The sequence below is a fragment of the Oratosquilla oratoria genome, chromosome 28 (genome assembly GCF_046742065.1).
Source record: "Oratosquilla oratoria isolate Oo_2021 chromosome 28, ASM4674206v1, whole genome shotgun sequence".
NCBI lineage: Eukaryota > Metazoa > Arthropoda > Malacostraca > Stomatopoda > Squillidae > Oratosquilla > Oratosquilla oratoria.
Window position 1 is genome coordinate 15,539,365 of NC_134804.1, and position 15,000 is coordinate 15,554,364.

The 15,000-nt window shown below is 37.5% G+C and overlaps 2 protein-coding genes across 2 annotated transcripts in view; both read right to left on the bottom strand.

Annotated features, from left to right (window-relative positions):
* LOC143040448 (uncharacterized) overlaps positions 1–10,864 on the bottom strand; it is a 221,974-nt gene extending 211,110 nt beyond the window's left edge. The window contains exon 1 of the mRNA XM_076211542.1: positions 10,754–10,864. The gene's annotated coding sequence lies outside the window, so the exon portion shown is untranslated. The remainder of the gene's footprint in view (positions 1–10,753) is intronic.
* Positions 10,865–12,968: 2,104 nt separating this feature from the next.
* Positions 12,969–15,000, bottom strand: part of LOC143040451 (uncharacterized) — a 2,417-nt gene continuing 385 nt past the window's right edge. Inside the window, exons 1-2 of the mRNA XM_076211545.1 lie at positions 14,828–15,000; positions 12,969–13,025 (exon numbers count right to left, since the gene is read on the bottom strand). The exon at positions 14,828–15,000 is cut by the window's right edge and continues 385 nt beyond it. Of these exons, the coding sequence (XP_076067660.1) occupies positions 12,969–13,025; positions 14,828–15,000 (230 nt within the window). The remainder of the gene's footprint in view (positions 13,026–14,827) is intronic.

The following is a 15,000-nucleotide window of genomic DNA, read 5'->3' on the forward strand; positions in this document are numbered from 1 at the left end:
TATTGAATATTTCAGTTAACTGGTCGCAGATTTCAAATTTATACTCTTTAAGCATTCTTGGAAAAATTTCGTCCGGACCCGGAGATTTTGTAGCTTTAAGTCTGTCAATCTGCTTGATAACTTCTTCTTTACTAATGCTGATATTAGTTAGGCTATTTTCTTCATCCCCTCTGAAAATCGGATCGCAGTCAGGTACTTTATCTAACCTCTCATTAGTAAACACCGATAGAAAATAATTGTTAAACTCCTCACTCATTTTTTCTTCCGATTCTATCATGACATTTTCATCGTTTTTAATTGGTCCTATTCTTTCTTTATTTTTTGTTTAATAGAGGTGAAAGAAACCCTTTGGGTTGGATTTTCCTTGACTGGCAACCTTGATTTCATAATTACGTTTCGCTGAACGTGTATTCCTTTTAACCAGCTTTGCCATTTCGTTATATCTTGATCTAAGGTGTCGATGGATAATTTTGAAAGAAATCTACAACGAAGGAGTCGATGAATATGTACCAAGACAAAAAGAAGGAAAAGGTTATATTAAGTGCTAATATAACATGAGGGGACGTCCTAGGATGAGGTGGATGGATGGGGTGAAGGGGGCTTTGGGGAAGAGGGGAATGTCTGTTGAGGAAGGAAGGGAGAGGACGGAAGACAGAGGTGAGTGGAGAATGGTTGTATATGGATGATGTTGTGACTGCATGAGGAGGAATGGGCGGGGGGGTGGGGGGTGGGGTAGTATGTGTGAGTAAATTTTGACGCAGCCCGAAGGGATTTCTCCCCGTCCTCTCCTTATATGCAAAGGGGGACGGAGAGGGGGGGTCGCCGATTAAATGAAGCGGCCTTCCTGTGGATGTACTGTGTCTTGCGACACTGCTTCTGACCCAGGGCGGTGGGCAGGGTGCAGGGATGACCCGTCATCCAGGAGGTGCTCAGATGAGAGGAAGGGTGGGAGGGGTGTGGAGTGTATTTAGGGATGAAATGGGTGGGAGTGTTTTTATGCCTTTCCCTTTTTGGCTACCTCCCTTGGAAGGGGGAAAAAGCCTTGGTATATGTATGTATGTATGTATAACAGAAGGTACAGTGAGGCTAAAGACAAGATATAAAGCTTGGAAAAGATGGAGAAAAAAGATGGAAAGAGTCAAATATATATCAATCTAAGGAATGAATATGTAAAAATACGCAGGGAGGAAAAAAGAAACTATAAGAAAGACATAATAGAAAAATGTAAGAACCAACAAAAAATATTCTATAGATATGTGACCAGTAAACTAAAAACCAAAAAGGAAATAGTAAAATTACGCCAAGGGGAGATAGAATACACAGTAGATATAGAAATGGCTGAAGTCATGAACACTTCAAGTCTGTGTTCACTAGAGAAAATGTACAGCATGAGGATGAAAGAAGCGAAGTGAGATTTCCGCCCATAAGTGAAATAATTGTAACAAGAAAAATAAGGGACGAATGATAAAACTTGATGTCAGGAAATCGCACGGCTCGGATGGTATTGCAAACTGGATACTAAAAGAATGTATAGATGAACATTATAATAGACAAAGTATATAAGGTAACAAGCTGCTCACTTAAAGAAGGAAAAATACCAGAAGACTGGAAGAATGCAAATATCGTACCAATATATAAAGGGGGAAACAAGGGAGATCCAGCCAATTACAGATCGGTCTCCCATACAAGTACAGTAGCTAAAAATTGTGAAAATTATTGAGAATAGATGGACAAAGTTCTGAAGGAAAACAGTATACTAAAGTCGAGACAATTCCAATTTAGACAGGGAAGGTCATGTGCCACGAATTTGATCTGTTTCTATTCAAGACTAATAGATATAATACAAGAAAGGAATGAATGAGTTGATTGTGCTTTCCTAGATTTACAAAAAGCTTTTGATAAAATATCACAAAAAGACATATTAAGAAATGAATGGAGGATTTCTTGCATGAAAGACAGATGAGAGTAGTGCTCAGAGATAAGAGTCCTACCTGGGAAGAAGTGATTAGTGGTATCCCACGGTATTGGCTCCGATAATGCTTGCTATTCATATAAATGACATCGATGAGGGTGTGGAATGTTACGTAAACTTCTTTTGCAGACGACGTAAAACTGATGAGGAAAGTAAGTACAGAAAAGGACTGTGAGTCACTACAAAGAGACCTAAACAGGATTTGGAAATGGAGTCAGAAGTGGGAAGTGGATGTCAACATAAAGAAATGTAGCATAATGAAATTTGGAAAAAATAAGAAAAAAGAATATCAGGACAATATAAAATCTGTACAAAGTAAGTAAACAAAGTGAGTTCTGAAAAGACCTGGGAGTGATTATCACTAAGAACATGATTCCTGATAAACGGATAAAAAGAATGCCGAAGAAACCTACAACTTGCTCAGATCAATAAAGGTGACCTTTACTTACTTGGACGAAGAAATGGTAAAGAAAATACTAGTCACACAGATAAGGTCAATACTGGAGTGCGCAGCGACATTATGGACAAACAGTGCCAAAAAGAAAATGAAGAAAATTGAAAGAATCCAAAGAGCAATTGCAAAGATGTCCCCAACACTTTCAAAACTGTAATATGAGGAGAGATTGTCAAACCTGGAATTACCGACTCTGGAACAAAGAAGAGAAAGAAGTGACCTATTGACCATCCATAGAATCATAAGAGGAATGGAAGTCCTTGATAGAGATGACTTACTAAATTGGGATAAGATAAATAGAAGAGGACATGAAAAGAAACTCAAAAAGGACAATTATAGAAGGGACCTGAAAAAGAACAACTTTCCACACAGTGTGGTGAATGTCTGGAACAAATTGGATGAAACAATAGTGTGTCCAAAAATTATACATGAAATTAAGAGCAAACTAGATACAGCGAGATACAAAGACAGGATACCACGAGCGTAGCTCCCTTCCCGTAAGATACAACCAGGTAAATACACACACACACAGACACACACATACATACACACACACACACACACACACACACACACACACACACACACACGCACACACACAAACACACACACACACACACAAACAAACAAACACACACACACACAAACACACACACACACACACACACAAACACACACACACACACACACACACATACACACGCACAAACACACACACACACAAACACATACACAACACACACACACACATACACACACGAACTCCCCTCTCTTTCTCTCTCTCTCTCACACACACACACACACACACACACACACACACACACACACACACACACACACACACACACACACACACACACACACACACACACACACACACACACACACACACACACACACACACACACGCACACATCTATCTATTTCTATTTGCAATTTTACTCTTAATTTTTCCTCGTTTTTCTTATTTTTTCTTATTCTACCATTTTGTTTTCTCGTTTTCTTCATCTCTTTCTTATCATTTTTGCTTTCCTTTTTTGTTTCTTCTTTTTTCTTTTTTAGCATTTTTTCTTCCTTTTGCTTTTCCATTCCTTCTTTTCATTTGTTTTCCTCAGTAGTAACGGATGAAAATTATCATAACAAAATAGTAATTGGTCTCTTATAAGTTAAAGCACATCTTTTGAAATAAGGAAAAACCCTAGTGTTGAAGTAAATAAAAAAAATTCAACAAAATTTTGAAGAAAAAAAATTACTTAAAGGTAAAGATCTAATTAAACTATTTTCTACGCAAAATCCTTCGATGGACTTCTAAAACTCACGAGCCAAACCAACCTATTGTAATGGCTCATTATAAGTTTACTGGACTCTGTAACTTATAACCTTTCTACACGTCTATTTCTGTTCATAGGTGCAATCTCTGATTCTTTCATTTAGAACAACGAAGTCTAGGTAAAGAAGGATAAGTCTGTCTGTGTTTCCTATCCTTACCAATTAATTTCGATGCCAAGGGACTTTTTACAAATGTTTCAGTTAACAATGTTTTAGATTCTTCTTCCAGACATTTTGGATAAAAGTATTGATGGTGTCCCATGTAAAAAGTTTGTTAATAAATATTCGTGTGAATAATTCTTCTTTTGTTTTTGAGGGAAAATATACGCAAAATTTTGGTACGCTATAGATAATCTTACCTTCCCTGTTCTGGCTAAAAGGTATGGGAAATATTTTGAAGAATTTTTGTTAAAATCTATTAAAGAGAAACTAGTTATAGACGATGTTCTATTTCTAGTCCCAAAACTTAACCATTAATGATATCCTTGTTAAACTTAACTTCCTTGTTTCTTCTTTAATGTAGGACTGATTAGAGATAAGTCAGTTTTAAAAACTAAAGTTTATAGAAAACCAACAAATATGTTCATTATTTTTCTAATAATCATATCAAGGTAAAAAAATATGCTTTTATTTCTATATATTTGAGAGAGTAGAGGATTTAATACCCGGAATATCTATCAAGAAATAAGAGTCATCCAGAATATTCTCAACCATTGTCGTTACACCCCCAAGAAACATTTCTTCAGAGTTGACAGGGAAGAACCAAACAACGAGGACAACCTTAAGTCTTTAGTTCTCGCTAATGACGAAATTTTTCATGGAATTGTGAACATCCTAAAGAAACTAGATGTTAGGGTAGTTTTCAAATACAGCAACACCACCAGGAAGACCTTCACCCGGAAATTCCACCTAACAACAATGGGGTTGTATAAAAGATTCTGTATCATGACTGTGACAGGTTGCCATAGTTGTGTGGAACATCTTCGTAAGTGGACGAAATGAAAGAGAAATGGTCTTCCTTTTAGAATCCCCATGGTGTGGCGAGAGCCAAAGGATCATGTATCGGACTGTTATTTCTGTCTGCTGAATACTAAAGGGATTGGTAAGAAAAATCGGCACAAAATTGACTACCCCAACATCCCCTCAGCGATCCGGCCAGTACCTCATTCTGAGTCTCAACCAGTTCTGATTTTCAATGAATATGCTTCCTCCGAGGATAAAAATGATGTATCTGATATAGACGTCCACACAATGGATTCAAAGTCGACAGATTCATCATCACATGCTGAACAGTCATTAGCTCCTCATTGTTTCAATCAAAAGGATTTGAGTGACTTGATACGTGATTTGGCACTTTCCAAGAAAGCTGCTTTTATCCTCCAGGTTGAGTGAAGGACATATACTTGACAGGTCGGTACGTGTATCGTATTACCGAACAAGGGAGAGTACATTTGTTAAGTATTTCTCTTAGGACAGACAATTTGTATACTACCACGATGTTCTTGGTCTGTTTACCGAATTGGGACTTGGCACCTACAGCCCTGTTGAGTGGAGACTGTTTCTGAATAGCTCCAAGCGTAGTCTCAAGTGTGTCCTTTTGTATAATGGCAATGACTTTGGTGCAGTTTCTCTTGATCACTCTGTCCATCTGCGAGAAACTCACGATGACATAAGAATGGTCATGGATTTACTTAAGTACCATTAACACAAGTGGATCATATAAGTAGATCTTAAGATGGTCATCTTTTTCCTTAGCCAGCAGAAGGGATATAAAAAGTTTCCATGCTATATCTGTATGTGGGACAGTCGAGCCTGTAACAAACACTAGATCCAAAAAGATTGGCCAGTTCGGGAAACTTTGGAAGCAGGAATGTCAAACATTGTTAATGAGCTAATCGTAAGTCGAGGGAAGATCGGTTTTCCTCCACTTCATCTCAAACTGGGGTTGATGAATCAGTATATCAAAGCGTTGAGCACTGACAATGATTGTTTTCAGTACATAGTATCGGGGTTTCCTGCTTTGTCATACGAAGAAATAAAAGCAGGAGTATTTGATGGTCCCCAAATCCGAAGACTTCTGAGTAATTCTAGATTCGTGAACACCATGAATGAAAAAGAGAAGGTAGCCTGGCTCTCATTTTCTACCGTCGTTTATAACTTCTTGGGAAACAAAAAAGCGCATAACTACGAGGATCTGGCTACTAATATGCTTATACCATATCGTGATCTGAGATGCAACAGGAGTGTGAAGCTGCATTTCCTAGATAGTCACCTCGACCGATTTCCAGAGAATCTGGGAGCCATGAGTGACAAACAAGGGGAATGCTTCCATCAGGATTTGACGACGATGGAAGAGCGCTACCAAAGTCAATGGGATAGACACATGATGGTCGACTGCTGCTGGACGATTCGAAGAGAGATCAGTGAGAGAAGATTTACAAGAGAAAGTTACAAATGCAAATTTTTGCCCTATTGAAATCAAGAAGAGGTCCTCCAGCCTGATGTACGGTCATTAATAAATTAGTATCCATTTGATTACAGTATTTATAATCCAGGAGGTGCCAAGATAAGAGGGAAGGAGGAGGGGGAGGGGAGTGGAATATATAGGAAATGGAATGGGTGGGAGTGGTTTCTATGCCTTTCTCTTTTTGGCTACCCCCGGTGTAGGAGGAAAAAGCCTTTGGTATATGTATGTATGTATGTATAATCCTAATATGTAATTCAAGTTTCTTCTCATATGTAATAAAATGTTTATGCAAAAACCTGCTTTACCATAAATAACGCAAAAGGATAATTCAAAATTACTTCAGGGCATGATGATAGGCATGGTAAAATTAAAATTATTATATAATATTAGTTATTGATATTACGAAAAAACTGTAGCATTTAGAAAGAATCTGATTTCAGATTTGAATTCAGTATGCTCGTATTAGGTAAGAAAATGTACTTTTGTCAATTCACCAAGTACACTGTTCCCCAAGATATTTATATAGAATAGATATAATGTAAACAAGTAAAGAAATGAATGTATAAATATTAAAATTTATTTTATATATAGATAAATAGATAAATTAATAAACAAATAAATAAGTCAATCCATCAATCAATCGATTAACCAATCAATCGATTAACCAATCAATCAATCATTCAGTTGATAACCAAGTAAATGAATAAATGAATAGATAATTAAGTAGACAAATGAAAAATATTTAGATAAAAAGATACCTTCCCGACAACTTTAGAGGTTGTCTATTTTCCTGGTTTCAGGATCTGTTGCACTCGCTTAATATTCAGTCGAGAAAGGGAAAGAAAGAGAGCGGAATTAATTTCAAGTATTCCAAAAGATCGTAGTAGGCAAGCAAGGCTGTACAATGAACCTTGAAGCTGATTGGCAGAAAGAAAGGGAAGGTAAATATAAATATGAAAAGCAGAAATCAAATAAGTCCTACTTCAAGTATTTTTTGGTCTTGTGTGAGCTATTCCACGCAAACGGCGTGAAAGCATGCGAGGGATGTAGACACATTTACACCTTTTAGGTAGGAAAATAAGCACAACATACAGAATACTGATATCAAGAAAATACAATTATAGATACATATATGATAAATGCAAAGGGTCAGGTTCACATACAAGTAACAAATATGAATCAAACGCACAAGGAGGAGCATATATAAACAAAACACTATTGAACACGCCCGGATGTCCAGACACATCCACCTTTCTCATACGAAACCAAACACAAACACTAATATCATTACAACCTTACTCTAACTTATGATATACAAACACTCAATCCAATACGCACACACACGCGTGCGCACACACACACACACACGAACATACATACACACACATGAACATACACATACACACACACACATATATATATACACCAACATACACCAACACATACATATATGTGCATGTATATGATATCTAATCAAACCCAGATGTAGCGATCTTCGATGTCCGCGTGGCGAGAATACCGCACGATACCATTACATCTAACTGAACGTTTAACATGTCGAAGTGGTAGCGTGTGGGAATCACACCACGCGGGCCTCAGTTCGAAGCTTGCTACGGCTGGGTTTCATGATTTGTATTACGTTGCTCCTACTTGCGATTTATGCATATGCATGTATATATATATATATATATATATATATATATATATATATATATATATGTATTGCTGAATAACCACAAAGGGAACCGGAAAAGAAACTAAAATTCCCAAGCGCTTTCGTGATATTTCACATCTTCAGGGGAATAAGTATTCCCCTGAAGATGTGAAATATCACGAAAGCGCTTGGGAATTTTAGTTTTATTTTATGTTTCCTTTGTGGTTATTCAGCAATATATATATGTATATATGTATATATATATATATATATATATATATATATATATATATATATATATATATATATATATATATATATATGTATATACATACATATATATATTGCTGAATACCCACAAAGGAAACCGGAAAAGAAACTAAAATTCCCAAGCACTTTCGTGATATTTCACATCTTCAGGGGAATACGTATTCCCCTGAAGATGTAAAATATCACGAAAGCGCTTGGGGATTTTAGTTTCTTTTACGGTTTCCTTTGTGGTTATTCAGCAATTTATTGGATCACGTGGTTTTGTGATCTTTTTGCATATATACATATATATATATATATGCATACATGTATATATAAATATATATATATATATATATATGTATATATATATATATATATATATATATGTATATATATATATGGGGGGTTGGTGTGCGTGAGTGTCCTATTTCCTTTGAATCTGTGCTTTCTTGGTTTTTATATAAGTTAAATATTTTTATACGGTTTTTTACATGTGAATATATTAAATTGCAAAAAGATGCACTGGGCGACAGATCAAGAGCGTGTTGGTTTTGCACGTTGCAGAAACTGAGATCAACAACGTTGAGAGAGTGATGGCGTGTTTGTACCCTATAGATGTAGGACAGACAATAGATTACTCACAAGAATTACCGAATTCAATATTCATTGCATAAAATATGGGTTCTTCATTTTTTGGGGTTCTTTTGTGACTTGTAATTTAGTTCTATCATGCCCTCATAGCTGTTATTTGAATAGACATATATTCTAATCAATACTACCAAAACGGGTGATGGTGGACATCGATGTAGGAGGAAGAAGCTTTCCAGGAAGTCCACGTACAAGAAGGGACTGATAATGTGAAGAAGGACCTGAGCAGTATAGGAGTAGGTGTCCGTGAATGAATGACAGGACCGCAGAAAGTGGAGACAAATGGTTTGAGCGGTGACGGGGCCAGCAAGTAGTCAGAGAGCACCGCAGGAATGAAGAAGTGAGTGACTTATGCTCTTGTATTTACTATATGTACCCCTCGATGAGAGTACATATAGAACAACAGGAGAAGAGATATATCTAGCTGATAATACGAATAAGTAAAACATATCTTAAGACACCGAGCTGACCGAGCTTATTTCTTTTAATTTCAGATAGCAATATAAGTTCTTTATTACCTTTTATAACGCCTTTTCTCCTCCAAATTTTCTCGTATTAGCATGTCATTTCCTGACGTCTTTGATATGCCTGTTCATATGTGTGCCTCTTGTATCTCCTCCAGAAGGTATCTCTCTTCTTTGTTATTCTACGTCTTTTATCAGACCAGTTTCTCTTGGGTGAGCCTCTGGCCATGTATACTGTGTTGTCCGCCCATTTTTTCCACTTATAAGCGGATAAGATTACTTTCGCTTAATTTCTGTTGCAGAAACTTTGCTGTTTCAATATATAAATATAAGTATATAAAGATATATATTTACATATATATATATATATATATATATATATATATATATATGTATATATATATATACATATATTATTTTTAGTTTAATTTTATACAAGAAATACAAAAAATAAAATTAAAAACTAATATAATTTGCTCTAACATTTACTCCAGTTTGTGTTTTTATTTCAAAAGCATTAGCATCGGGATCGGTATCGACAAAATATTGCCGAGACCGATGCCAAACCCCATTCTAAAAGAAAAATGCCAATTCTCGCCGATGCCGATTCACTAGAAAAATGCCGATTCTTACCGATGCCGAATAATCGGTACCCCCTAATGTGTGTGTGTGTATATATATATATATATATACATATATATATAGATACATATATATATATGTATATATATATATATGTATATATATATACATATGTATATATATACATATGTATATATACATATATATATATATGTATATATATACAAATATGTATATATATACAAATATGTGTGTATATACATATACATATATGTATGTATATATATACATATATATATATATATATATATATATGTATATATATATATGCATGAGAAATCACATAAACTCGTGATTCTAAATATGCGGAAAAACCACCAAGGAAAAAGATAAACTGATGACCAAGCACTTTCGTCTATCCAGATATCCTGTACCCTGAGGATCTCTGAATAGACGAAAGCGCTTGGTCATCAGTTTATCTTTTTCCTTGGTGGTTTTTCCGCATATACATATATATTTATTTATACATATATATATATATATATATATATATATACACAAAAGTGCATACATTTATATATATATATATATATATATATATATATATATATATTATGTACATTATTGTCTACGTCTGAGTAGTTTACTGCAAAAGCAACTGTGATTTAGATTCTGAAATCATTCCCCAGTGGTTACACAGCTGGAAGAAGAATTATCTAACAACATCTTACATGTATCAGTTTATTAAGTTCATTAATAAGCACCTAGATTCTAGATGAAAGAGGTCTTATTACTAAAGTTGTGTAACAACGCGCACCCTTCCATAGAGCGCATTGAAGCGCAACGAGGCTGTTTGACAGTACTTACACTTGTTTGCCGGCCACATACATCTCACTTTTCGCAACACGCAAAGAACGCAACGAGAACTTACCTTGTGAAGAGCCTCTCGTGCTAACGATGTCCGGGTTGGCGTTTTGTTTCGTCCGTTTTCTGCAGACTTGCGTCCCACGCCGTCTTCCTCTTCTGGAGTGCTCTGTGTTCCGCAGGGAGCCTCCGTGGCACTGTAACTGGCCTTGCACACAGAAGAAGAGAAAAAGAGAGAGAGAAAGAGAGAGAGAGAGCACCTTCGCGTGTGAGCTTCAAGGCCTCTTAAAGAGCCTGGAATATATGAGATTGTGAGCACCGCCCGTGACCAACTTGAGTGGTATACCTGTTGCTTTTATCGTCTCGTACGAAGACTAACGAGAACACTTAACATTAATTTACTGTGACTCGCGTTCCCTGATCGCGAACTTCATTGGTCTTTCATTGGGAACAAGTTGCCACAAGGTGGATTACAAGATTCTTTCTTCGATTATTTTTTTTGTCGATGAAGTAGAGATTAGATTGTGCAAAGTTGAAATAGCTTGGTTATATTTGAAAGTGTATCCACCATCGCTTTATCTCCGAGTTTTCGACTATTCCAAAACAGTTGTGTTTACTATTGATTGTTTCTTCGTGTTATTTTTTTCGTAATTCATTAATTCGTATCACTGTGATGAATGAAGTTCATACCCATATTTTCCTTTAAAGTTTATTGTCTCCATCTTTCTTGTTACACTTTTCCCTATAAACATTTAATAACATCGCTACTACAGAAAAATTCAATATTCTTGACGATATGTTTGTGTCGCTTTACACAACCGGCTCGCGCTTACTTTCAAGATTTTTGCTATTCGCGTTGAATTGTTTAGGAAATAACTTTCACTCTGCCTCAACTGAGAGAAGTCTCAACAGAGTATCTGGTTAGGAAAACAACCAAGGAATTGTTTAGGAAATAACTTTCATTCTGCCTCAACTGAGAGAAGTCTAAACAGAGTATCTGGTTAGAAAAACAACCGAGGAATTGTTTAGGAAATAACTTTCACCATGCCTCAACTGAGAGAAGTCTGAATGGAGTATTTGGTTAGGAAAATAGCCGAGGGGGATGCCCATGCTAGATCTCTTTCCCGCTTCCGTCCCTTGCTAAGCAACTTGGTGCCTCAGAAGAGCCAGACGGAGCGGGGCACGCGGAGGTGACAGGTTGGTCGTTCTGGTCTCTAGTTCACCGGAACTTCTGTCCTTGTGGACAATCTCTCCCCGGCCAGAACGCAAGACAGACTCGCTTACTTAGCTCGGAAAGGCTTTCCAATCTCCCAACACGTCGAATGACCTCGTAATAATTTTTGTACATCCGCATGAAAATAATAGTTTGCACGTTTCTGGAATGGAAGGGAGGAAAGATATTCTTGGTTTATATTTGATTACTGATCAGCGGAGATTTGTCAACGTGCAACTACAACTCGGTCGCTTAAGGTGGAGTGGGACATGAGAGGGTAACACTCCCATCATATTATCAACATAAACCATATCACTTTCAATTTATATTTATGTAAATTTACTGGTTCAGTTTTCGTGGGTCAGGCCTTACATTAAATTTTTATTTTCTGAGATGCCAGATTTTGAATCAAGTTTCTCTTTATAGCATAAAAGAGGGAAGAAAAGTCTATTTGGTACTGCACTCGACTGAGAATAACACTTGTTCGAAAAAGTTTTGCGAAGTTGACTGTCTACATGAAAAGGTATTCGCCTCGTTTGTTCTTCGAAAAGACATGTACAAAGAAATCTCACGTGTCGTTTGGCCTCGAGTGACGCTTCTATGACAGTGCGGCTAAGCCCGTGTTGGTGTCCACGGTCTGAGCGCGACGACAGTGTCACCTCAAATCGGGTTCAATCTTGACCCGGATGAGTGGAGGCGGCGTCGTCGGATCGAAGCAATCAGCTACAGCCATGACTCTTGCTGAACATGTTCTTAGCAGTATTTCGAAAAGGCGCTTTAAGCTGGTGATTTCACTAAGGTCTCTTCCTATGGCAGGAAATGGTGATGGAAGCCTTCCAGGAAGTGACAGAAGATCACAGGCTCAGTTCAGCGTTCTTGCTGGCACTACCAGGCCTGCTGGGAAACAAAGAAACAGGGAGTCAGATGAGTGTTATATTTCCAGTAATAAATTAAACATAGGTGTAACCCATTATTTCAAGCCCTAACTATATCAAATACATCATTTTTTTGTGTCATCCTATACAGTGCTGAGAAAGAATATTCCATTGCTTCAGTTATTTGAAGACTTCTATCTCTCAATATACCAGAAAATAACAGTATAGGCAAATTTGAGCTCTTTAGTCTGCTGTTTAGAGATACAATGCTACTGTACATGTTTGTATTTATTTCCTTTATTGCCGTTTTTCAGCAGACAGTTTTACCATACCCACTCGATTTGTGGTACATTATAATGAATGCCTCTAAACCTTGTTCTATGTGCAAATGAATATCTTTATTTCCTATTGATTTTTTTTCTTACCACGACGTCACTCAACCAACCAATCGTAGATCAATATTTCATTATGAAACCTTTCGAGGGTAATCTAACCATACCCAATGGATTTGTGACATCATTTGTGTGTGTATGTGTGTGTGTGTGTGTGTGTGTGTGTGTGTGTGTGTGTGTGTGTGTGTGTGTGTGTGTGTGTGTGTGTGTGTGTGTGTGTGTGTGTGTGTGTGTGTGTGTGTGTGTGTGTGTGTGTGTGTGTGTGTGTGTGTGTGTGTGTGTGTGTGTGTGTGCGCGCGTGTGCGTGCGTGCGTGCGTGTGTGTGTGTGTGTGTGTGTGTGTGTGTGTGTGTGTGTGTGTGTGTGTGTGTGCGTGTGTGTGTGCGTGTGTGCGTGTGTATGTGTGTGTGTGTGTATGTGTACATGTACACACACACACACACACACACATATATATATATATATATATATATATATATATGCATACATACACACACACACATATACATATATGTATATATATGTATGCATACATATATATATATATATATATATATATATATATATATATATATATATATATTTATACCGTATAAACATATACCAATGGTTTTTCCTCCTTAGAAAGGAGGTAGCCAAAGTCAAATGCATAAATCCTCTCCCACCCATTTCATCCCCACCTACTCCACTCCTATTCACCAACCCTCCCTTCCCCTTTTTTTGGTTCCTTCTGGATGACGGGTCATCCCTGCATCTCGCCCACTACCCTGATTCAGGAACAGTGCAGCAATACACAGCACATCCACAGCAATGCTGCTTAACTTAATGGGCGACACCCTCCCCCTTTCCGTCCCCTCATGGAGAAAAAGAGAAGACGGCGAGACATTTCTTCGGGCTGAGTCAAAATACCATTCATATATACTCCCTTAATCCCCATCCCTCACCCACTCCTTTCTATGTATCACAACATCATTCATACATAACTATTCTCCACTCATCCCTACCTTCTGTCTTCTCCCGTCCTTCCTCAATGGACATTCCCCTCTTTCCCAGTGCCCCTTTTACCCCATCCATCCATCTCATCCTTGGCCACCCTCTGACGTTCACTCCTTCCACCTCTGCCTTCCACACCTCTTTTATTAATCTTTCTTCACTCATTCTTTCCATGTGCCCAAACCATCCCAAAACTCTTTCATAAACCTTATCTCCCAACTCCCTTTCCATCCCCGCTCTCCTCCTCACTTCGTTTCTTACATTATCCACCCTAGTAGCCCCTATCATACTTCACAGGCATTTCATCTCAAACACATTTAAACACTTTCTCTCCTCTCTTATATTCCATGTTTCTGTCCCATACAGTGCTGTCGCCATAATCACTCCTTCATACAATCTCCTCTTAGCATCCATTTTCAAATGTCTATTTCTCATTACACTTTTTAATCCCCCAAGGCATTTACTTGCTTCTCTCAATCTACATTCTACCTCTACCTCCACTCCTCCCTTTCCCGCCACATTCACACCCAAGAATCTAAAGCTATTCAGTTCCTCCAGTCTCTCTCCCTTAATTCTCACTTCCACTACTCTCGTAAAAAAAATCTTAATTGCTCTTAACAGCTTTCCTTCTTTGGTATAGTCTTTGTACCTTTTCTTTGAGCCACCCACACTTTTATTGCCTCCAGCAAGCTGTCCATACAGGATCCGCCGTTGAAGCCGGTGTTCTGGCATCCTCATGGTGTTGCCCAACCAGCGCAGGTGTCGTTGTGCCATGATGGTTTCAATACTACTGATTTGAGTGCGGTTGTATAATTCATCATGAGTGGTCTTATCTTTCCACG